At 46.3% G+C, this 24932-nt stretch overlaps 1 protein-coding gene and 1 long non-coding RNA gene across 5 annotated transcripts in view; one reads left to right on the forward strand and one right to left on the reverse strand.

The window, feature by feature from the left end:
- LOC147033739 (uncharacterized) overlaps positions 1-24932 on the forward strand; it is a 61104-nt gene that overhangs the window by 3787 nt on the left and 32385 nt on the right. The window contains exon 2 of the long non-coding RNA XR_015055158.1: positions 4514-4637. This is a non-coding gene — a long non-coding RNA (uncharacterized LOC147033739). The remainder of the gene's footprint in view (positions 1-4513; positions 4638-24932) is intronic.
- Positions 21948-24932, reverse strand: part of NCAPH (non-SMC condensin I complex subunit H) — a 174402-nt gene continuing 171417 nt past the window's right edge. For all 4 annotated transcript variants that reach the window (XM_085869963.1, XM_085869973.1, XM_085869956.1 and 1 more), the window contains 3 exons: positions 23974-24056; positions 23072-23147; positions 21948-22809 (listed from right to left, as the gene is read on the reverse strand). In XM_085869963.1, the coding sequence (XP_085726089.1) occupies positions 22732-22809; positions 23072-23147; positions 23974-24056 (237 nt within the window). In that variant the 3' untranslated portion in view covers positions 21948-22731. The remainder of the gene's footprint in view (positions 22810-23071; positions 23148-23973; positions 24057-24932) is intronic.

The following is a 24932-nucleotide window of genomic DNA, read 5'->3' on the forward strand; positions in this document are numbered from 1 at the left end:
TGTCCAAAGTAACGGAGAGTGTGGGAGAGAAGTGAAAAAGAGAGTGCAGGCAGGATGGAGTGGGTGGAGAAGAGTTGCAGGAGTGATTTGTGACAGAAGGGTAGCTGCAAGAGTGAAGGGGAAAGTATACAAGACGGTAGTGAGACCAGCTATGTTGTATGGTTTGGAGGCGGTGGCGCTAACAAAAAGACAGGAAGCAGACCTGGAGGTGGCAGAGTTAAAGATGCTGCGATTCTCGTTGGGAGTGACGAGGATGGATAGGATAAGAAATGAGTGTATTAGAGGGACAGCGCAGGTAGGACGGTTTGGAAACAAAGTGAGAGAGGCGAGATTGAGATGGTTTGGACATGTGCACAGGAGGGAAACGGAGTATATCGGGAGAAGGATGTTGAAGATGGAGCCGCCAGGCAGGAGGAGAAGAGGAAGGCCAAAGAAGAGGTTCATGGATGCGGTGAGGGCGGACATGCGGGTGGTTGGAGTGTCAATGGAAGATGTGGAGGATAGAGCGAAATGGAGACAGTTGGTCCGCTGTGGCGACCCCTAACGGGAGCAAGCCGAAAGAGGAAGAAGAAGATGTGGTTGTACTATTTCCGTGAAGAACAAGTAAAACAAGACATAAAATGTAATCGCCCCTGTTGTTTTCGTAATTTTGCTGTACGGAATTAAAGGGCTTGCCCATATTTATGTACAACTAACATGGCCGCCAGTCTACCAGTCGCCGACTTTGATCAAATTGCAAAATAAAGTGAGATGCGCATGTAAACTGTACTTGTTCCGAGTTTGAACAAAATCGGACCATGTATGTCAGAGAAATGGTAGGGGACACATTTAAGTAACAAAATGGCCACTAGTCGGCTATCTTGGATCTGATGTCGAAAAAAAAATGGCATGCATATGTAAGCCATCATTCATTATCTGTGTGCCAAGTTTATACATCAGGAAATGCATGTCCGACAAATGGTTGAGGACGTATTCAACATCAGGTTTTTTCACGACTAAAATGTCCGGCAGTCTACCAGTCGGCCATCTTTAATCAGATCGCAAAATAAAGCTATGTGCAAGTGCATGCCATAGTGTGCTGTGCTTGTGCCATGTTTGAACAAAATCGGACCATGCATGTCCAAGAAATGGTTGGGGACATGTTTAAGTAACAAAATGGCCGTCAGTCGGCCATCTTGGAACTGATGTTGAAAAAAATGATGTGTATCTGTAAGCCATCATTCGTTATCTGTCTGCCAAGTTTGAATAATATCGGTAAATGCATATCCGAGAAATGGCTGGGGGCGTGTTCAATATCGGGGGGTTTTCTTTTTCAGCTAAAATGGACGCCAGTCAGCCACCTTGGATCGGTTGTCGAAAAAATGAGGTGCATATGTAAGCCATCATTCGTTATCTGTCTGCCAAGTTTGAATAACATCGGTAAATGCATATCCGAGAAATGGTTGGGGGAGTGTTCAATATCTGGGGGGGGGGTTCTTTTTCAGCTAAAATGGCCGCCAGTCAGCCACCTTGGATCGGTTGTCGAAAAAAAAATGAGGTGCATATGTATACCATCATGTGTTGTCTTTGTGCCAAGTACGAATAAATTTGGTCCATACATGTCCGAGATATGGTTGCGGACGCGCGCGCACACACACACACACACACACACACACACACACACACACACACACACACACACACACACACACACACACACACACACACACACACACACACACACACACACACACACACACGAAAATCGAGACGAATCATAAGCCCCAATTTCGGACTAAGTCCAATGGGCACGAATAAACACATAAAAAGTAATTTTGCTGATGTTTTGTCCCTTTGTGGTTCCTATGTGGCGGCCATTTTGTCCTGGATGATCAAAATCTTCATTCCTCAATATTTTGGCAAGTAAATAATGGTTCCAATAAACTCTGCACGTCTGAAATCATGCAAAAAGATATTTATGTCATGTTTCTAACTTACCTTGTCTTTGACTTGTGACAATTCCTCATTTTCAGATGATTTTTCAGTTCTGTGGCAACCATCTTGAATTTCTCGAATTACCAAACACCTCAACTTAACACCCCCTGGGTATCATAAAAGATGTCCCAAACATAAATAATCAGCAGAGAAAAAAAATTATTTATGCTTTCATTCGGCCAAAATAGCTTCTTGTGCCAGACTATTATCTCTCTCCAAAAGGACCATCTGACAACCCTATCCACTCCCCCTACCCAAAATCTACTTTCTTAACATCCTCTTGAGTACATTCAGTCATCCAAATTCCTGGGTCTCATGATCAGCCATGATCTTTCATGGGCAAACCACGTTTCAAAGAGGAATATTTCTGATGTCCAAAACCATCCCCCAACTGGGCATCGTTCATCGAACAAAGTCCTTCCTTGGCAAACCTGGACCCCTATCCACCTACAAGGTCTTCATTCACAGCTTGCTCGAGTACTGCTCTCTCCTATGGGCTGGCTCCCCTGCCTCATATCTTGCTCAACTTGACATCATGGAAACCACGGCCTTTAAAATTATTGGAATCTCTGGTGATGAAGCTGAGTCTATTAGTTGTCCATCGCTGACAGGTAGGTGGTTTCTCTGTGCTTTCTCATCTTGCACCCTCTGCTCTTTCCGTGCTTTGTCCCCTCTATGTTTCAGCAGGGCTCACATGATACAAAATCAACCCCCTTCTGGTTGTTGTTTATTCTGCAGCCTGTGGTTCCTGGCTGCATCATTTCTGGAATTGCGGCTGTGCCGCTGATGCAGTGTCCCTGTTATTAACATGCTGGTACTCATTTTGCCGACCTCGGAAGTATGACTGGCTGAGTAAACCCACATGGTGTTATTCCAACGACACGACAGAGGCTCAAACTCAGCCAGTCACCTGAACCGTTAAACCAACAACAGGCACTTACCCTTTCTGGTGAAACTACCTAAGTCCAGGATGACTGCTCACCTCCACTCATTCGTTCCTCTTTTTCCCACCTGTGGAATCAACTTCCACATTCTCTTCAATTTCATTCTTCCCTCCAAGTCAAGACAGTTGTTCACCACCATTTCAGACCAGCCCAATACAAAGCCATGATCTTTTCTACCCTCGTTAACCCCATTCCTTCCAAATTCCCATTTTCCCCTCCTTGGCGTGTCCTTCTGTATCCATCTTGCCCACCACATGCATCCTCTCCCCCACTCCCTCCCCCACACCCCCATTGTTTGTCCAAGTCTCCCACTATCTTGGCCTTGAACTCTCCTGTTGGTGTTTTCCCCATCACTCTACTGCTCCGTTCAGTGTAGTGTACTAATACTAGCTCTTCCACAAGCCTCGACTATGTATACACAAAAAAATGGTGGGATTTGGAAGATCCTTCTGGTTGTGGAGCTTGATTGCCTTAATCTTCTCATCAGTCAGCCGGTCCAGGTTGGCAGCCAGAAGGCCCATGACCTACCATTTCCACCACTGCGATCTCATTCTCCTTAAGACTTTTAACATTGCTCGACTGTATTTGAAGAAAGCATCAGAGGACAATTATTTCACTCAAAGAGTAGATGCGTGGAATGGTCTCCTGCAAAAGGTAGTGGCAGCAGAAACAGTATGTAGGTACCGATGAACATTGGAGACAAAGGGGTACATGATGTTCATACAGGCAGGAATGGTAGGTGGCAGAGGTATGGATGGGTGATTATTTACCTGTATATCGTGATTGTGACATCTGTAAGAGGGTCTCGTGAAAAGGTGAATGCGCTGATCTTTGTTCATTCTCCCTCCACCTTACAAAAAGCCCTCCCCACCCTCCTTCAAAGTACGGCGACAAACTGAAAGGTTGAACCACGGGTTGGACCGAATGGCCTCTTACTGTGTCCATGGAGTTCCTTGCTCTGAGAGTTAATTGTGCCACTGCCATGAGTCAAGGGTACATTTTCCCAATTGGCACTACTGTACATGGGCACCGACTCGCATGCTTTGCATTCTTCACACCATGTTGTCAAGAAGCTCCAATAAAACCGTCCTCATGGTGTCTGCATCAATGTGTTATTAGATTCGTCATTGAGCCGGTGAAGGATGCTCGTTGTCAAGAACTGGACAGTCCGTTAAATTCCCTGGAATCACATATCTCGTCTTAGGATTCGATTCCCGACCTGATGACAAAACTGTCTGATGGGTGTTTCGCAGGTCAGTGTTGCAACACACATCGTGCACCATCCCTCGGATGGCCGTGAAGCTAGTTGCCCGTCTGCTGGTAGATGTTAAAGATCCCATAGTGTTCTTCGACTCGGACACATCGGCACCCTGAAAAAATTATAAATTCCGACCCAAATCACCTCCAGTCGAATGCAGGGCCTGGCCAGACGGTTCATTAAAGACAACGACCAAAATCTTTAGGCTGCTGACCCCACAAGGTGGTAATAACGAGGGGGGTGGAGGATGTGGTAGTGGTAGTACTAGTAGTAGTCATAATACAGCGTGTCCATAAAGTCGTGAAAGTTTGATATGTTTACCTGCGATGTGTCGCAGGTCTTAAAGAGATCCACGTGGTGGTTGTTGTTGGGGGTCGATTTTTGAAAAGTGCACCCATTGGTCGGACAGCTTCTGGGACCCACCCACGTTTGTCGCTTGACTCCACCCACCATGGCATGAGGTGAGATAATATGGCCACCATCTTGGTTTTCTGGTGGGCCAAAGCACTGAACTGAAAATACACTGATTTGAATGTGTGGTGCAAGAAAGACCAGGCTTCCTGACAATATGCTACGAATGTGCGACCCAAAACATCTCCCTGGCACCATGCTTTGAATATGCGATGCAAGACCCGGCTCCCTAACGCTATATTACGAATGTGTGATGCAACTCGGCTCCATAACACGAAACTTTGGATGTGTAACCCAAAACTCATCTCCTTGAAACCATGCTTCAAATGTGCAACAAAAGACTTGGCTCCCTAACACGATGGTTCGAATGTGTGACAAGACTCAGTTCCCAAACACTATGCTTTGAAAATGCAGCACAAGACCAGGCTCCCTTACACTATACTATGAATGTGCAGCACAAGACCAGGCTCCCTTGCGCTATACTATAAATGTGCGGCACAAGATCAGGCTCCCTTACGCTATACTATGAATGTGCGGCACAAGACCAGGCTCCCTTACGCTATACTATGAATGTGCGGCACAAGACCATGCTCCCTTACACGATGCTATGAATGTGCGGCACAAGACCAGGCTCCCTTACACTATACTATGAATGTGCGGCACAAGACCAGGCTCCCTTACACTATACCATGAATGCGCGGCACAAGACCAGACTCCCTTACACTATACTATGAATGTGCAGCACAAGACCAGGCTCCCTTACGCTATACTATGAATGTGCGGCACAAGATCAGGCTCCCTTATACTATACTATGAATGTGCGGCACAAGACCAGGCTCCCTTTCGCTATGCTATGAATGTGCGGCACAAGACCAGGCTCTCTTACACTATGCAATGAATGTGCGGCACAAGACCAGGCTCCCTTACACCATGCTATGAATGTGCAGCACAAGACCAGGCTCCCTTACACTATGCTATGAATGTGCGGCACAAGACCAGGCTCCCTTACACTATGCTATGAATGTGCGGCACAAGACCAGGCTCCCTTACACTATGCTATGAATGTGCGGCACAAGACCAGGCTCCCTTACACTATGCTATGAATGTGTGGCACAAGACCTAGATAAGTAGACTAGAAAATAACGTATTTCTAGATAAGTGGACATGGACACATGGACCAATTCCTTGGCATAACCTGTCCCCATTGGAGTACATTTTATAGGGTCATGGAAAGTTGTTTACTCACCAAACTACATTATTTGGGTGATCTTCGGGCTATGATGACAAATGCAATTCATGGAATTACTCAACTGTAACTGGAGGATAGTTTGAACAAGTAGGAAGATCGGTTTGAAAGATGTATTTTCAAGATATTGGGTAAAATCTTGAATTATCCTTCCGTGCATCATTTATAGTATGTTTCTGTCACGTGAACATCAAAAATTATAAAAGTTTAAAGTTGGATTAGGACTTTATGGGCATTAGTGTAGTAGATAGTAGAAAAATCGTGCAAATTATGATACAAGCATCAAATTTGGCATTTCTGTTCTGCAGGGCTTTCTGATCAAATCTGTCCGATTGGCCATTTGAAAATCCAAATTTTTCAAATTCTGGATTTTCAAATGGCCAATCAGGCAGATTTAATTAGAATCCCCTGGAGAACAAATGTGCCAAATTTGATGCTTGTATCATCATTTGCACGATTCCTCTCAAAAATTGCTGTGATCTGCCCCACTACACCCTGTGCATGTAATTTGTTTTCAATGTAAATGTATTATTTATATATGTATATACATACACACACACACACACACACACACAGACACACACACACACAGACACACACACACACACACACACACACACACACACACACACACACACACACACACACAGACACACACACACACAGACACACACACACACACACACACAGACACACACACACACACACCTTGTTATACATTTTTGCGTGTGTCGGATGTTGAGTATTTCATTCACTCAACTGTAGTTTTGTACGTTTATAAGAACATTGTTAGAGTGTGGAGTGCTGCGTGCTGCAACGAGTCACGAGTCGCAGTTTGTTCGTGTTGTAGAAGGATCCAGGGAGGGATGGGAAAGCCTGGTGGGTGGGGAGTCAGTTCTGGGGTCGCAGGGTGTTCATCCTCCTAACGGGGATAACAAAACAAGTGTTTGAAAAGTAAGGGGACGGAACGTCTCCAGGACATTGAAAACAAACCACATGGGTTTTGGGAACGTGCCCGGCAAGTTAAAAGGCCCGTCTGTCCTGAGACTCACACAAATCAATGGCTCATGAAGATTTATTCATTCAATTGTCACTTTCAAGTTCAAACAACACAAGGACTAAAGTTGAATATTTTCTTCGTTATTTTTAAAAATGATAAAACAGTCCTGAGAAATCGAGCACTTCACACTGACGAGTGGTGCAATTGGATCCGACGGGACGAACGGGTCTTTCGTCTGGGGTGTGCTACCACGGAGGGTGTGTTTCATTGGGAGGTGGGGTGTGCTACCACGGAGGGTGCGTTTCATTGGGAGGTGGGGTGTGCTATCTCGGAGGGTGTGTTTCATTGGGAGGTGGGGTGGGGGTCTCATTACGAAGACGAGAACGACCACTCGGGAGAGCACATACCTCCGCCAAGCTGATTAGTTTGCGTTTTGGATCCCAGCGATGTCTGGATTCGGACCTGAACTAAAATTTAATTGTATTGGCTTATTCCTCTCACCTAACCAACTCGTGAGGGAGGGAGGGAGGACGGTAGGGAGTGGGGGGTTCTCGTCGTGAGAGCCGGGCATGCATGTACACCGCCTCGAGGGCGTTTCCATAGTGACCTGGCTCATGGAAATCGTTGCCAAGGGCACGGGGAATTCCATGGGAGGGCGGCAAGGTTAGTCCAAACATACTTGCAGACCCTCGCCAGGACTTGTTTTGTGTGGTGTTTGTGTGCTGGTGTGCTCCGTCATTAAGTAGATATATTCATAGAATACTTACCCTGTGCAGTCAACGGTTTTGGAGAAATAGAGGTGCAACGTTTTTCGGTTTTTCAAAGATGGCACCCGTAACACACAGGGGGGTATCTCCGGAAAATAACGCCTATGGCAAGTACTGAAATGGCGCCCCCATCCAAACATCTGACACCCATCTTTTAGATAACTTTACCATATAATAATATCAGCTCAAAAATACAACCCAAGCTCGTTAATCTTTCAATTAACAAATTATGGCAAAACATGAAAATGACAACTACACCTTCCTTGCTTTCACTGATGCAAACGGGTCGATGATGTGTTCAAAGTCAGTTTTTTTTCAGTTTCTTCTCTTTCTACACTCAGCCTCCATGGGTCAAGGCAGACTCTGCTCTCAAACACGAAAGTATTCGTTTTAACTTGCTGAATGATCTCTCACACTTGGCAATGGAGACTGCGATGGTTAGCAATATATGAATAGCAATGCGAAGATCAGGGAAGACACTCTCATCTCCATACTGAATAATAAATTCCAGAAGATCTTCAGGTCTTGATATTTTTATGTTGGCCTGACTTTATCGCAACATTCTGCAATCCAAAATTTATTCATATAGCTGCTGTCCATCAAATTCAGAGCTGTACAATTCGCCAAAATTTTCACACTTCATCTTTAGGTTCTTACTGTCGGCGCGGTAACACAGTCCCTCGACATCGAGAAGGAACCCAAACTTGGTGTCAGTGTCGTGTAAACGAGCGAACCTTTCATCCATTTCTCTGTGAAGACGGTCGAGTGTTCCCTTCATGACTCTTTACATTTCCTCCTTGGCTGTTACCCCAGCATCTCTCGAGTTCTCATCAGCCATTCGTTTCTTTCATCTGACGTCTTTCAACTTCAATATTCCATTCTTGACAAAGACCGAGTCCTGTTCAGTGGCACTCCCCCCCCGCCCCCCTTCAAGTGGCACCCAGAGAAGCATGTGCCATACCTTAGGTACACCACTGGTATCATATCACATGCCCGATGACATCATGATCATCATTAAAATATTCTACAGGAGGCGGCACTCCTATGGTGAAAATTTCATGTCCATCAGACCAACAGTTGCTGAGAAAAAAAATTAATGATTGGATAAGTGTTGCACTTGACATCATCGGTGTCTTCGTTATGACGTCAAAATTTGACATCATTAACATATCTTATTCCCCATGGCGAGTAGTTGACAATGAGCCAGGTCTCAATTTTTTTTTCCATGGAGTGCTTTCAGAGATATAGAGGTGTGAAGTTTTTCCAAGATAGTGCCTGTACCATGTGACCTAGGACATCATAATTAGCAAAAAACATTCTCCAGGAGGTGCTCCGATGGTGAAAATTTCATGTCAATCAGACCAAGAATTGCAGAGAAATAAAATTCATACTGATTGAATCAAGCATTGGACTTGTCAAATGATGACATCATAATTAAGGTACCAATGACATCATCATTCACATATCTTATTCCCCAAGGGGAGTACTTGACCATGAGCCATGTTTCAATTTTTTCCATTGAGCGGTTTTGGGAGATGAAGAGATGTAATCTTTTCCCATTGTACCACATGACCTATGACATCACAATTATGAGTAGACATTATATACAGGCGGAGGCACTCCTATGCTACAATTTCGTGTCAATCGGACCAACAGTTGCCAAGAAAATGAATTAAGAAAATGCAGACACGCATGCACGCCCGCAACCAAATGCCGAACCCTGCTTTTTGCTTCGTGAGCGCAGGGTAACAAGAGACATAACTAGAACAACGACTTTATAACTGCTGACGATGATGAATGGGTACCAAGACGTCCCGCTTTGATTGGACACCTGACCCTGACCCATGACGTCTATTATTATTCAACTGAATTCAGAATGGGATTAAAATAAATTAAATTCAAATCAAAATAGGTCCAGTCCTGCATTGGAGTCATCAGAAGGAACCCAAACAAGCAAAAAGCAAAGATGAAGTCATCAGGAGGAACCTGAAGAGGATTCACATTTCAGCTGCTACGACTCTACCCTCAAACCTATCCAGGCACAGCCAAGTGAGCCCCCCCCCCAAAAAAAATTCCAAACTAAACCACATTAAAATAATTAAACAATTCTGGCTACGAGACCATGCGTCTGATCAGGTTGAAATTCGAAACATACATTTCCCATCACAACTAGATCATAATTGTGAAGTTTTTTTAAGATTTTTTTAAGATTTAAGATTTTAAAAAGATTTTTGTTCACTCCAATATGGCTGCTAAGACCATGTGACCTATCAATTATTCGTGAACCCCCTAGTATCCCCAAGGCTTGTGGACCATGTGTGTGAAGTTTCCCCTCAATCTGTCCAGCCGTTACAGAGATGATGATTATTATCAAACATTTAAAAAAAAACAACAAAAAAAAACAACGTGGCTGCTGAACCACACGACCGAACAACAATTTTTTTTCTGTGGACCAATTTATCCCAAGATGATCCTCAAAAATGTTAATAATGATCGGATGTAGCGTTTTATGTAAGCACTTATGACAACACACAAATATTACACTTATTCCCCATGAGGAGTACATGGCACGTGCCAAGTTTCAATTTTTTTCCTCGATGCGGTTTCGGAGACACAGAAGTCCCAAGTTTTTCCTTTTTTCCAATATGGCTGCCAAATCACGTGACCTGACATCATAGTTATCATTAAAACATTATACACAAGTCGTCGTATCTATCGTCGCACCTCTGGTGAAAAATTTGTGTCATCCAACAAGCCGTTGGAGAGAAACATCATACTCACGTTCTGTGCGGACAAAAAAAAGAAAAAAAAGAGACAAACAAACAAACGAAACAGACCCGAATGTTATTCCCTGTCCTCTGTCGAAGGTAACTAGAATGGCACAGGGTAGAGTGCATACCTCCGCCAGGCTGAACATTTTACATTTTGTATCCCACCGATAGGTCGGATCTGAATCCATGCCTGAACCAAAATCAAATTGGCTTGTTGTTGTCACCGAGCAAACTCATCCACCTTGTTTTGTCATAACTTGTCCACAACTTTTTGTGAGATATTGTGCTCAGACAGACAAACACAGACAGACAACCAGACAGACAGATGTGAAAACATAACCTCCATCCACCATTGGTGGTGGAGGTAATTACAATTGCGTCAATCTTTGATCGACTCTCCGTGTTCATGATTCCGTCCATTATGAAATGGAAATCTTATGACATTCATGAGTTGCAGTGTACACCCAGTCAGCCAAGGATGCCCGACCATGCTTTGTGAGCCGATGTGGTGTCTGGATTCGATCCTGCATCGTTCACGAGACGAATGGGTTGTTAGGTCAGGTCAGGTATGGGAGCATGTGCCAGAACAGCGCGTCGCTGCGTCCACTTTCTGCCGGTACTCCAGGGGCCTCCGTCTGGCCTTCCCCCAGGCAGATGCCAGGCCCATCCCCATCTCCTTGAGATGCTGGTCAACCTGATGCAACCACGAGGCATGTGGTCGGCCCATTGGCCTCCTTCACTCATGAGACTCCCTCGCTGAGAGAATCTGGTGAGCAGGACCAGCGTCAGGAAAACGAGCCACATGTCCATACAGCCGCAACTGACGCTCACGGACTATGCAAGTAACAAATCTCATCCGAGTCTCTCTCAGCAACCGCTCGTTGGACAAAATCTGACCAGCGATAGCCAAGGATTCTAGGAAAAGACCTGGCACCAAAGGAATTAAGTCTCCGTCTCAGATCCTTGGTCAGAGTCCAAATCTCGCATCCATAGAGCAAGACTGGAAGCACCAACGACCTGAAGACTCGGACTTTCGTCCTCCCGCACAGGTACCGGCAGCGCCACACCCCATGATCCAGTGAATCCATGACTCCCCAGGCCCGACCCAGACGTCTATTGACCTCTGACTCACAGCCAGCAGAGACAATATAACTGCCAAGGTCAGTGAATCTCTCCACGACCTCAACATCCTCACCAGAAACAGACACAGACAGGACAGCAGCATCCAAGATGTCATTGAAAGCCTGGATCTTAGTTTTGATCCAGGAAACCCGTAATCCCAGTGGCTCCGACTCCTCAATCAGCACCTCGAGGGCCCCCAAAAGGATATCTAAAGTCTCCACAAAGATGACTGCATCATCTGCGAAATCAAGGTCCAAGATCTTGACATTCCAAAACGATGCACTGCAGCTTGATCTCTCTGACATCCTCCCTAAAAAACAGTCCATACAAGTGCTGAAAAGTGTGGGGGCCAGTACACACCCCTGACGAACTCCAGTAACAACTGGAAATAAGTCAGAGATGGTACCACCACACTTCACAGCACTCTCAGTACCAGAGTAGAGTTCAGACATCAGATTGATCAGTTTTGGTGGGACCCCACGAAGACCAAGAATCCTCCAGAGGGCATCCCGATTCACTGAATTGAACGCTTTACAGAGATCAACATAGACTGCAAGCAGCCCTTGCCCAAACTCTCGTCTGCGTTCGGTGAGGACACGAAGAGCAAGGATACGGTCAATCGTTGACCTCTTTGGTGTAAAGCCTGACTGCTCTGGACGCTGGTGCTCAAGCAGATGGTGGCGAACCCTATCAAGAATTATCCGAGAAAAGACCTTGCCCGGCACTGAGAGCAGCGTCACCCCTCGGTAGTTGTTGCGGTCTTGGCGATCACCCTTCCCTTTCCAGAGAGGGACAACAAGGCCCCTCTTCCAATCAGTTGGGATGATGCCTGTGTTCCAGGCAGAGCACAAAACTGCATGCAACGACATGAGTGCCGCATTTCCACCAGCCTTGAGAAGTTCAGCATGGATGCCACAGATCCCTGGAGCTTTACCCCGTTTCAACCGGTTCACCGCAGCCCATGTTTCCACAAGCGAAGGTGGACAACAGTTGATTGGAGGGTCAGCAACAGGGATTGCAACACCCTTGACATCCAACTCGACAGCTGGGGGATCAGCCTGGAACAACCGCTCAAAGTAACCGCCCAGCGGGCCTTCACTTCAGACTCCTCTGTCAAGAGCCTACCACTCTGCTCTAACTGCAGTGCTCCGAGGGATGGGCTAGGATGAACGCAATGCGCGAATTCCCCTGAAAGCGGGACGAGAATCACCTGTCCACAGGTGATGCTCTACCCCCTCACAGATTCCTTGCACATAGGCCTCCTTGTCCACCCTTAGTGCACGTACAGTTTTACGCCACAGCTCCCTGAACAGCTCAGCTCTGCCATTCAGCCTGGCCCTGCGACTCTGTTCAATGGTATCCAGTGTCCCTTGAGAGACAAAATTCTTCTTTGCCCTGCGGTGAGTTCCATGACATCCACTGGCAACATCAAGGACGGTGGTCTTGAAGGCACTCCACAACTCTTCAGGACCCCCCAAAGCACCCAGACACCCCAAATGTCCACTCAGCCTGTTCGCAAACTCCTCAGCTACTCTCTCATCCTTGAGCTTGCCAACATCCAGACTAGGCTGGGATGGTACCATTCTCCAGGATTTAAGGTGCAGCTATAGAGTTGCTACAACAAGCCGGTGGTCAGTATTGAGGAACTGAGCACTCCGGTAGACCCTGCAGTTATGGATCATCTTCCAGCGACCGTCAACGAGGACATGGTCAATCTCCTTTGCCACACCGCCAGCGTTGGAATACCAAGTCCAGCGATGAGCTTGTGGGCGTTGAAAATATGAACCAGCCACCCAAAGTCCATGACTTCTTGCAAGGTCAAGGAACTTGGTGCTATTCTGGATCATAGTTCCTGACCCATGGGGACCAACACATGACATCTCATAACCATCCCTATCAGTTCCAGTCGATGCATTGAAATCCCCCAAGACTGGAAGTGTATCTCGTCTGGGGCACTGATCAATCACAGACTCGCGCGTGGCATAGAATGTGTCCTTCACGGTGAGGTCACTCGCCTCAGTCAGAGCATCGACAGAGACCAGGGAAATGACACCGAAGGAGTCACCAACCTTCGTCTCATAATACGCTCGTTGACCGGTGTTACCTCAATTATCATTGGGGTCCGCTTATTGGACACAGCTACAGCAACTCCTTGAGTATAGTAACCATCAGAGCGACCAGACCAATAGTAGGCGTAACCACCCAGCATTATCTCGCCGCAATCTGGTCTCCGAACCTGAGAGAGAGCTGCAATCCCGATGTCCAAACGCTCGAGCTAAGATGATAACAGAGACAGGTGATCATCCTCTCTTCGGGGTAGGACATTGCAGGCACCCACCCGAAGGGACCGCCTCAGGTTAACCCAAGGAGACTGCCGTCTGGTGGACGACACCTCAGCACCACTCCGACACGCGCTCCCGCAATCTGACCCAGGGATGTTACCCCGTGGTTTCCCTCCTTTCATCAAAGATTGGGGGTCCCGAAGGCTTTGCCCGAATCCCGTCATCCGGTGAGCTGCCCTGCGAAGGGAAGCTGCACAGGAGGTACTCCCACGGAGTGGGTTTTCAGATTTTTGTGTGTTTTGCGGAATGAAGGGTTTTACGGTGGCTGGAGTGCAAATCCTGCAACCAACCTCCTAATAAAAAAGTAACCCAACTGCAGGAGGACGTCCGCAGACACAGTTGGGCACTAAATATGGATGACCGTTGGCTCACAAGGAGCTCCTCCGCCCTTTGACAGGTTTTGTTTTTAATCCTGCTGGGTGTCCACATCCAAACACCCTCCTCACCAGAAAACCTGGTGGCGGTGACGGTTTAGTCGCCGACAACCCGACCATGGAACAGGTTAGTACAGGTTTACACGGTACCTGTAGCAGGTCACAGATCGTCAAAGTCCCTTTTTAATCACACCTTGATTCATGTACCATGTTCTATACACACAGTCAGTAATACCGAAGTAGTTTCTTGGCGTCATTTCCCTGGTCTCTGTATATGTTCAAACTGAGGTGAGTGATCTCACCGTGAAGGACACATTCGAAGCCACGCTCGAGTCTGTGGTTGATCAGTGCCCCAGGCGAGATACACTTCTTGTCTTGGGGGTTGGGGGATTTCAATGAATCGATTGGAACTGATATGGATGGTTATGAGACCTGTATTCGTCCCCGTGGGTCTGAAACTGAACCAGAATAGCACTAATTTGGTTGACCTTGCAGGAAGTCATGGACTTAGGGTGGCTGGTTCATGGTTTCAGTGCCCACAGGCTCATCCCTGGACTTGGTATTCCCACACTGGCGGTGTCGCAAAGGAGATTGACCATGTGCTCGTTGATGGTCGCTGGAGGATAATCCAGAACTGCAGGGTCTACCGGAGTGCTTAGTTCCTCAATAACAACCCACAACCTTGTTGTTGCAACTCTGAAGTTGCAGCTTAAATCCTGGACAATGGTACCATACCAGCCGAGGCTGGATGTTGGCAAACTCAAGGATGAGAGGGCAGCTGAGGAGTTAGCGAACAGGCAGAGTGGAGATTTTGGGGGATCTGGGTGCTTTGGGGAATCCTGAAGAGTTGTGGAGTGCCTTCAAGACCACCATCCTTGATGTTGCTGGTAGATATATTGAAACTCACCACAGGGCGAAGAAGAATTTTGTCTCTCAGGGGACACTGGATAGCCTTGACTAGAGTCACCGGGCCCAGCTTAATGGCAGAGCCGAGCTGTTCAGGCAGTTGAGGCATCAAGCTGGATATGCGCTGAGGGTGGACAAGGAGGCCTATGTGCGAGGAATCTCTGAGGGGGTAGAGCATCACCTGTGGTCAGGTGATTCTCATCCTGCTTTCAGGGGAATTCACGTTTTGCGTTCCTCCAAGCCAGGGGTTCCCAACCTTTTTTACTGGGGTACCATTTCACATGTTCATGGTCCCACAGAGTACCACTGAACCAAAATTCACCTAAGATAGTGTTTATTTGCGATACAGATACGACAATGGGGAGTTAAACAATACTAACAATTCACAACTATGACATTGAGCAATCTGATCTGAACAAAAGAATGATACAGTAAGTTCCTATTTGATTGTGTAAAATGTCCAGTCGATGGGATGGTTGAGCCTGCTTCTTGCTCACAAGCAGGTCGATGTCAGGCTTTGTTTTGGATAAAGCACACCGAGCATCATGTTCAACATCCAGTAGGGATCTTTGTTTTGTTTTTCGAATAACGACTGACGAGAACCCAGCTTCACACAGCCATGTAGATGGGAATACTCTGAGCGAATCAACAGCCAGGGCAGCTAGCTTAGGGTAAGACCCCAACATTCCACACCAGAAGTCCACAACATTCATCTCGTCAAACTGATCTCGGGCTGTGGAGTCGTTCTGGAGATCAATCAAGCTTTCCTGCAGTCCTGTTCCAGGTGGCAAATCCAATGCATTCATGCGAAATGGGTTGCGAATCATTTTCAGATCCAGTTCCTTGAGATCCGGAAAATAGGAATTTAATTCCTCATCCAAATAAGCGAGGTGATCTTTTACCAGTTGTATGAACTCCCTTGGGGGATTCTTTTCACGCTTCTGAAGAATATCGGCCGTGCAAGAAAACATGACCACCACTCCCGCTTCGACATTTGTCTTCCACAGACGGAGTTTTTCCTGAAATCCCTTGATCTTGTCTATGAAGTCAATGATAGTCGTGCCAGTCCCCTGTAGAGACTTGTTCAGGGCGTTTAACTGAGAGAAAATGTCCACCAAATAAGCCAGGTGCAAAATGCCCAGTCAAGGGTCGTTCAAAGCAGCGACGAAATCGACAGTCCTTGGTTTTTCCATCGTTTTCGAAGAATTCACGAAGCTCAGCTCGCAGTTTCTCACCACCATATTTCCACGGGATAACCATCTCACCTCAGTGTGGAATAAGAGAACTTTATAGTCGGAGTCGAAATCCTCGCAAAGTTTCTTGAAAAGTCGCGAATCGAGAGCCTGGGATTTCACATGGTTCACAATTTTGATCATGGTTGAGAGAACGTCGGTCAATGGCTTGGGGAGCACCTTGGCTGCGAGTGCGTGGCGGTGGATCGTACAGTGTAGGCCGCGCACTTCTGGAGCAAATGCCTTCACAAGCGTTTGGAAACCTGGTCTGCACCCCAACATAGCTGGAGCACCATCTGTAGTACAGCCTTTCAGATCAACCCATGACAGCCCAACTTGATCAAAGACGGAAGACACCTCTTCGAAAATGTCCTTTGCTTTCGTTGTGGTTTTAAGCGGGAGGAAAAATAGAATTTCATCCTTGAACTTGGCTTTATGCACGTACCGAACGAACGCTAACAGTTGGGCACAATTTGCCTCGTCAGTTGACTCATCCAATTGCATAGAAAATCCGCATGGAGATGCCTTGATTTCTGCCACCACCTGGTCACGAATATTGGTTGACATTTCTTCAATGCGCCTCTGAACTGTGTTGTTTGACAACGAAAGAGAATTGAGCTTCTTGGCGCTTTGTTCTCCCAGCATGAGACGTAAGATATCCTTTGTGGCGGGAAGGATGAGGCTTTCACCGACGGTGTGAGGTTTTTTTTTCTGTTCTGCAATTCGCAGTGCAACTAAGTAGGATGCCTTTACGGCTGCCGTGGACTGCTGTTGAAAACTGCCGCTGCCGTCGAAGCGTGTTCTTTTCATGGCATTTCCCTTCCGACGAAAAAAATAATGGTCCTTGAAGCTGTGTTCAGGATGAACAGAATCAAAATGGCGCTTCAATAGACTTGGCTTCATAGATTGATTGCCAAAAACTTTTCCACAAATCACACACTGTGGAGCTTCTAATTCACCTTTTTGGATGGAAGTGAAGCCGAACTTGAGATAACTCTCCGAATATTTTCGCATTCACATGATGCTGGTGAACGATAACGGTAACAATAAGCCGGGCAATAAGCAATGATGACAGTGTGGCGTGTAGAGACAAAACGAATCACAAGACTTGTGCACAATGGCCAATAACAAACAGCTGTCAGTGTACAGCCGCTTTCGATATAAATGTAATTATTGTACACAAGCTGCATGAGAGAGAAGTAAAAAAAAACAACAAAAAAAAAAAACGCAACCACGTACCACGCAGCGTACCACCGAGAAAGTCCAAATGTACCACCTGTGGTAAGCGTACCACAGGTTGGGAACCCCTGCTCCAAGCCCATCCCTCAGTGTACTGCAGTTAGAGCGGAAGGTGGTGGGCTCTTGACAGAGGAGTCCGAAGTAAAGGCCCACTGGGCCGGTCACTTTAAGTGGCTGTACCAGGCTGATCCACCAGCTGTCGAGTCGGGTGTCTGGGTGTTGCTATCCCGATTGCTGACAACCAGTCAACTGCGGTCCACCTTTATTTGTGGAAACAAAGACTGCGGTGAACCGGTTGAAATGGGGTAAAGCTCCTGGGATTTGTGCCATCCATGGTGGTGGAAAGGCACTTCTCAAGGCTGGTGGAAATGTTGCACTCGTGTTGTTGCATGCAGTTCTGTGCTCTGCATGGAACACAGGCATCATCCCAACTGACTCGAAGAGGAGCCTTGTTGTCCCTCTCTGGAAAGGGAAGGGTGATCACTAAGACTGCAACAACTACCGAGGGGTGACGCTGCTCTCAGTGCCGAACAAGGTCTTTGCTCAGATAATTATTGATAGGGTTTGCCACCATCTGCATGAGCACCAGCATTCAGAGAAGTCAGGCTTTACATCAAAGAGGTCAATGATTGACCGTATCCTTGCTCTTGGGGTCCTCACCGAACGCACACAGGAGTTTCCGCAGGGGGCTGCTTGCTGCCTATGTTGACCTCTGTAAAGCGTTTGATTCAGTGAATCTGGATGCCCTCTGGAAGATTCTTGGTCTTTGTGGCGTGAAATCAAAACTGATCAATCTGATGTCTGAACTGTACTCTGGTCCTGAGAGTGCTGTGAGATGTGGTGATACCATCTCGACTTATTTCCAGTTGTAACTGGAGTTCGCCAGGGGTGTGTACTGGCCCCCACACTTTTCAGCACTTGTATGGACTGGATTATGGGGAGGATGTCGGAGAGATTAAGCTGTGGTGCATCGTTTGGGAATGTCAAGATCTCTGACCTTGATTTCAGAGATGATGCAGTCATCTTTGCGGAGACTGGATATCCTTTTGGGGACCCTTGAGGTGTGAATGAGGAGTCAGAGCCGCTGGGATTACGGGTTTCCTGAGTCAAAACTAAGATCCAGGCTTCGAATGACATCTTGGATGCTGCTCTCCTGTCTGTACCTGTTTGTGGTGAGGATGTTGAAGGCACGGAGAGATTCACTTACCTTGCCAGTGATATTCGTGTATCTGCTGGGTGTGAGCCATAGGCCAACAGACGTCTGGGTCGGGCCTGGGGAATCTTGGAGTCACTGGATCATGGAGTATGGTGCTGCCGGTACCTGTGCCGGAGGACGAAAGTCTGAGTCTTCAGGTCCTTGGTGCTTCCAGTCTTGCTCTATAGATGTGAGACTTGGACTCTGATGAGGGATCTGAGATGGAGACTTAATTCCTTTGGTACCAGGTCTCTTTGGAGAATCCTTGGCTATCACTGGTCGGACTTTGTATCCAATGTGCGGTTGCTGAAAGAGACTCAAATGAAATTTGTTACCTGCATAGTCCGTGAGCCTCAGCTGCGGCTGTATGGACATATTGTTCGTTTTCCTGATGCTGATCCTGCTCACCAGATTCTCTCATTGATCGAGCCTCGTCAGTGGAGGCAGCCAATGGGCCGACCACGTGCCTCGTGGTTGCAGCCGATTGATCAACATCTCAAGGAGATGGGGATGGGCCAGGCATCTGCCTGGGGGATGGCCAGACGGAGGCCCTTGGAGTACCGGCGGAAAGTGGACACAGCGATGTGCTGCTCTGGCTAATGCTCCCATACTTGACCTCACCTTTTGGCATGAATACTCTTCACAAACAAGTGAATGTCAAACACCTGATTGATTACATGTACGAGTTATAATTTTTCATATGCAGCCTGTGGCTGCTTGGCTGCATCATTTTCTGGGGGGTGTCGCTGTGCCGCTGATGCAGTGCCCCATTTCCAGTCAGCTGGTACTCATTTTGCTGACCTTGGAAGGATGGCAGGCTGAGTCAACCTACCTGGTGTTCATTAAACGTTTTTACAGGGGTTTGAACTCAAGACCCAAAGATCTTAAGCTAGCCATCCTTCCAAATCTCGGTGCACATACAGCGCAACACTTGCCATTTGTGGCTTGGGTAAGCTCGGCTTTTAAAATACATCGGCCCAAAAGGAGGTGCTCCAGACCAAAAGAGGTGCTCCGGACTCTTCCACAAACAGTGTCTCCGACGTGTCCCACAAGCTGTGTTTACGCTGCGCAGACAGATCCATCACAAAGATCAAACAATGTCATAACAAGAAGGTAATAACCATATTCAGCGTTTTGTGGCAATGCTTAAATATTTCATTCAGATGAGATCAACAAAAGATAGTTTGAATGACGTAAAATAACTGCTTGTAGAAGGGCGGAGTGACTTCTCACTGCGTGATGACGTCATTTTTTTTGAAGTGTTGATCGTTTTACCAGCACCTGCTATATTTCGGTAAAAAGCTTACAAGTACAGTCCACACCATGCTGTACATACGTGTTTCATAAGAGGAACCCGAAGTTACAAATGTGACTTTCATGGAACAAGGGAATCCTATATAAAACTACAATGGCACTCGGTAGAGCACATACCACTGCCAGGTCGATCAGTTTACATTTTCTATCCCTCCGGTAGGCAAGATCTGCATCTGGTCCTGAACCAAAATCGAATCCGCTTGTTTTTGTCACCCAACCAACTCATCCACCAAGTTGTGTCATAACTCATCCACAACATTTCGAGTTACCATACTCACAGACAGACAGACAGACAGACAGAAGTGAAAACACTACCTCCATCCACTTTCAGCGGCGAAGGTAATAAGGATATTGTGTGTACGTGGAGTAGTCTGATCATTATAGAATTGAGAACCGCTGGACCAATGTGTGGAGACAACTTGAAATTTTCACCTGTACATGTGAAATAGTTCACGTGGTTTAATCACTGCTCGCTACCTAATGGAGGGGCATCGACATGACATTTCGCTCCCGGAGGGGTATTACGAGTGAAGAAAATTCCTCCATCTCATCCAATAGGATCTCTTCGTGTTCCGATCATTCATAGACGGAACATATTCCATCAATCTACAAGCCATGCACATGGAATATGGAGAAAGTAGTCGTTTTGGGAAACTTTGCACCGACTGTGTTCATAAAATGGAAGCAAACTGCAATTCCACTCAGCATCAGTCAATGAGGTTAGATACCATCGAAATGACATGCACAAACCAAAAAAAAATCGTGAAATGTGAACCACAACATATTGTGTGCAAAAACAAACCAGTGAGCCAGTGGCACTGGTTAAAACCATTGGCGAGAGAGGGAAGGAGAGAGGAAGGGAGGGAGACGGAGCGAGAGAGGGAGGGAGAGAGACGGAGCGAGAGAGGGAGGGAGAGAGACGGAGCGAGAGAGGGAGGGAGACGGAGCGAGAGAGGGAGGGAGACTGAGCGAGAGAGGGAGGGAGGGAGGGAGACGGAGCGAGAGAGGGAGGGAGGGAGGGAGACGGAGCGAGAGAGGGAGGGAGGGAGACGGAGCGAGAGAGGGAGGGAGGGAGACGGAGCGAGAGAGGGAGGGAGGGAGACGGAGCGAGAGAGGGAGGGAGGGAGACGGAGCGAGAGAGGGAGGGAGGGAGACGGAGCGAGAGAGGGAGGGAGGGAGACGGAGCGAGAGAGGGAGGGAGGGAGACGGAGCGAGAGAGGGAGGGAGGGAGACGGAGCGAGAGAGGGAGGGAGGGAGACGGAGCGAGAGAGGGAGGGAGGGAGACGGAGCGAGAGAGGGAGGGAGGGAGACGGAGCGAGAGAGGGAGGGAGGGAGACGGAGCGAGAGAGGGAGGGAGGGAGACGGAGCGAGAGAGGGAGGGAGGGAGACGGAGCGAGAGAGGGAGGGAGGGAGACGGAGCGAGAGAGGGAGGGAGGGAGACGGAGCGAGAGAGGGAGGGAGGGAGACGGAGCGAGAGAGGGAGGGAGGGAGACGGAGCGAGAGAGGGGGAGGGAGATGGAGCAAGAGAGAGAGAGAGAGAGAGAGAGAGAGAGAGAGAGAGAGAGAGAGGGAGACGGAGCGAGAGAGGGAGGGAGACGGAGCGAGAGAGGGAGGGAGGGAGACAGAGCGAGAGAGGGAGGGAGGGAGACAGAGCGAGAGAGGGAGGGAGGGAGACAGAGCGAGAGAGGGAGGGAGGGAGACAGAGCGAGAGAGGGAGGGAGGGAGACAGAGCGAGAGAGGGAGGGAGATGGAGCGAAAGCCTTAAGTCAATATATTTATTTTAAGTGATATTTATCTCAGGTAAGTATAATTCGTGGCTTGAGTTCCCTATCCTTGATAAGATTCAAATCGATCAAAAATCACATGCCTTTAATGTCAATAAGTAGTAAAAGGATATACATGTATGTACACACACACACACACACACACACACACACACACACACACACACACACACACACACACACACACACACACACACACACACACACACACACACACACACACACACACAATTGTTTTTAGAAATGGTATCGAAAATGAGAGATTAGGATCAAAGTGAAAAAGGAAGGATACAGGCATTCACGTGCACAAAGGCAATGTCACCTTCAACAAAAACTCATGAACATCGAATATGAGAAGGTGGAAGTTACAGGGAGGTACAAAATTGGATAGCAGACAAAAGTACAAATACATGAAATCTAACTTGACTTGTTAAAATTAAAAATAAAAAAATTATTATACAGTATATATATATATATATATATATATATATATATATATATATATATATATATATATATATATATATATATATATATATATATATATATATATATATATATATATATATATATCTGACAAAGTAATTATAAAAATACATAATACAATTTCCATGTAGATTCAGAGCTGAGGGGATAAGGTCTCGTTGCATCACATGTCAAACAAACCCATTGTTGATCTTCCAAACCTCCACCAATGTATCAGACCCATCATGTGGTGAATCTTCATGGTATATTAAAACTAAGGCTACTAAAGTATTAGAGTGACACTACAGAAGCTGCCTGGCAAAGAAGGTGATGTATCCTTTATCTTAATCAATTTAAACCTTGTACGATTGGGGTAAGGGAGGATAGTCAGACAACTTTCAACAGGTCTGTGTCCTGTTCCACAACAAAATTGCACATATCTTCTTGTCCATGGATCCTCAGGTTCTAGAGAAGGCAGAAATCAAACACCAATGTGGTCACTGATCATCCTTATTTGTCTCCTCTCTCTCTCCTTGGCTTGTATCAAACTGACAATACTTCTTTCATCACAACGTTGCACAAAATCCAGTTTGTATCTTCAACCCAACCCAACCCCCTCACCACCCCCAGCCTCTCAAGGGCACAAAATGTCCACATATCATGACATTGTGAGCCATGGTGGCAGATACCAGGATCCCCTTCCACACACATACACACACACACACACCTTTTCGTTTGCCAGGTGCAAGAGAGACACAAATGTGAGAGGTACAGAAAGCTCCTTGGCCATCTTTCCAGGAAGTCTTCGTGCACAAGGGGAAACAGGTCAAAATGCAGACAAAGTTTGGCTTTTCAGAGTGAAATCGAGGCTCAAGGTAAAAGTGGAAACAGCAAGAGAAATGCAATAAATAAACAATAAATTAATAAGAAATAAATAAACAATAAATTAATAATAGATACATAAGCAAACAAGCAAACAAATGAAAAATCACTCATAGAACGGCACTTGGCAAAACGGAATGGCACTCGGAAGAACACATCCCTCCAACAGGCTGAATAGTTTACATTTTGTATCCCCCCCGATTGGCCGGATCTGAATCTGGACCTGAAGCAAAATCGAATCGGCTTGTTCTTGTTACCTAACCAACTCGTCTACAACTTTTTGAGATATGATGCAATATCATTTTTAGCCCCATCTCTCAATGGTGAAGAATCAGTTGAAAAATAAATAATTCTCAAATGCAGATCTGGATTCGGATCTTCACCAAAATTGAATCACTTCTTCCGAGTGGCACTCCCAACCTGTCCACAACGTTTCGCGTGAATCCATCCTTAACCTTTTGAGATATTGTGATATATATCATTTTTGGCCCCATCTCTCAACGGTGAAGAATCACTTTAAAAAATTACCAGATCCGGATTCGGATCATCACCAAAATTAAGCGTTGCTGTCCGCGGCCAGTCACCAACATACACAAAAAATTCAGAACGATTACTTGAAAACTGTGGCCAAAAATCGTTTCACAAATAGACAGACAGACAGGCAGGCAGGCACTACTGACCAACATACTTGGCGAAATTATTTTTCGCCAAGTAATAAAAAAAATCACAAACAATGCGAGGCATCACCTGAGTGGAAGACATTCACACATCTTCCTAAAATCCACTCTCCTTGAACATTGCTTCTCATTTGGCAGCTTTTCCACGTTTTCCTAAGAGGAAAAGTGGAAGGTGGAAGTAAAAATTCTGGGATGATGGAGGGATTCGTAGGCCAAGATGTAAGAAAGGAAGCCAGGAAAAACAAAAGGAAGAGAGACTCGAGTCTTAACCAGCGGTCAGCATGATGGGGGCAAGTGTCGTGTTCTTAATGGCTGAGTAGTGGGGGTCGGGTTTAGCCTATTTTTAACCCTCCCCTACAGGATAATTGGGAGGGTTATATCTGCGATAAGTTTTGTTTCTATAATTACTTCCCCCAGTTTTTAATGGTACCCCAAAGTTTCTTACATGCCAAGGAATACCAAACCACCATTTCGGTTTTTCTCCATTTCTTCTGCCAATGCCTGAGCTGCATCTCAGAATAAAATTTGTACCAATAATGGGAATAAAAAGTTTGCAAGGGTGACATAATGTGACTTTGACCTAATTATAGACAATTTAACATTTTCACCATTACTGAAATAATTTTTGGCTGATAAGAACGAAATTGCCCTCCATCGATAGCCGAGAGCAAGGCGCTTTATGCTTTGTTTGCATCATACCTTTCAGGTTGAAGGTCAAGGCCAAATGGCGGGTTAAACAAACAAACAAAAAAAGCACGTTTATTTTTTGCCATCGAGGAATCTCAAAGACCACTTGGCCTTCCAAGGTGTCCTTGCATCATAATAGCGTACCTGCAATGAAGTTGTGCACCTCATATTTGATTAGTGTCCGTGATCTACTTTTTTTGGATTATGACCTAATTAACAAAAAACACCTCTGCTCTGATCATAACGAATGAATTTCTTCCGATTTTATCACTTTGTGATCACGGATATGTTGTTGTTATTTTTTTTGTTTGTTTTTTTATTCCAGACAGCCAGATCGTAAAG

This window comes from Eptatretus burgeri, chromosome 1, assembly GCF_056783735.1.
Source record: "Eptatretus burgeri isolate ZD-2024b chromosome 1, Ebu_testis_v1, whole genome shotgun sequence".
NCBI classification, from domain to species: Eukaryota; Metazoa; Chordata; class Myxini; order Myxiniformes; family Myxinidae; genus Eptatretus; species Eptatretus burgeri.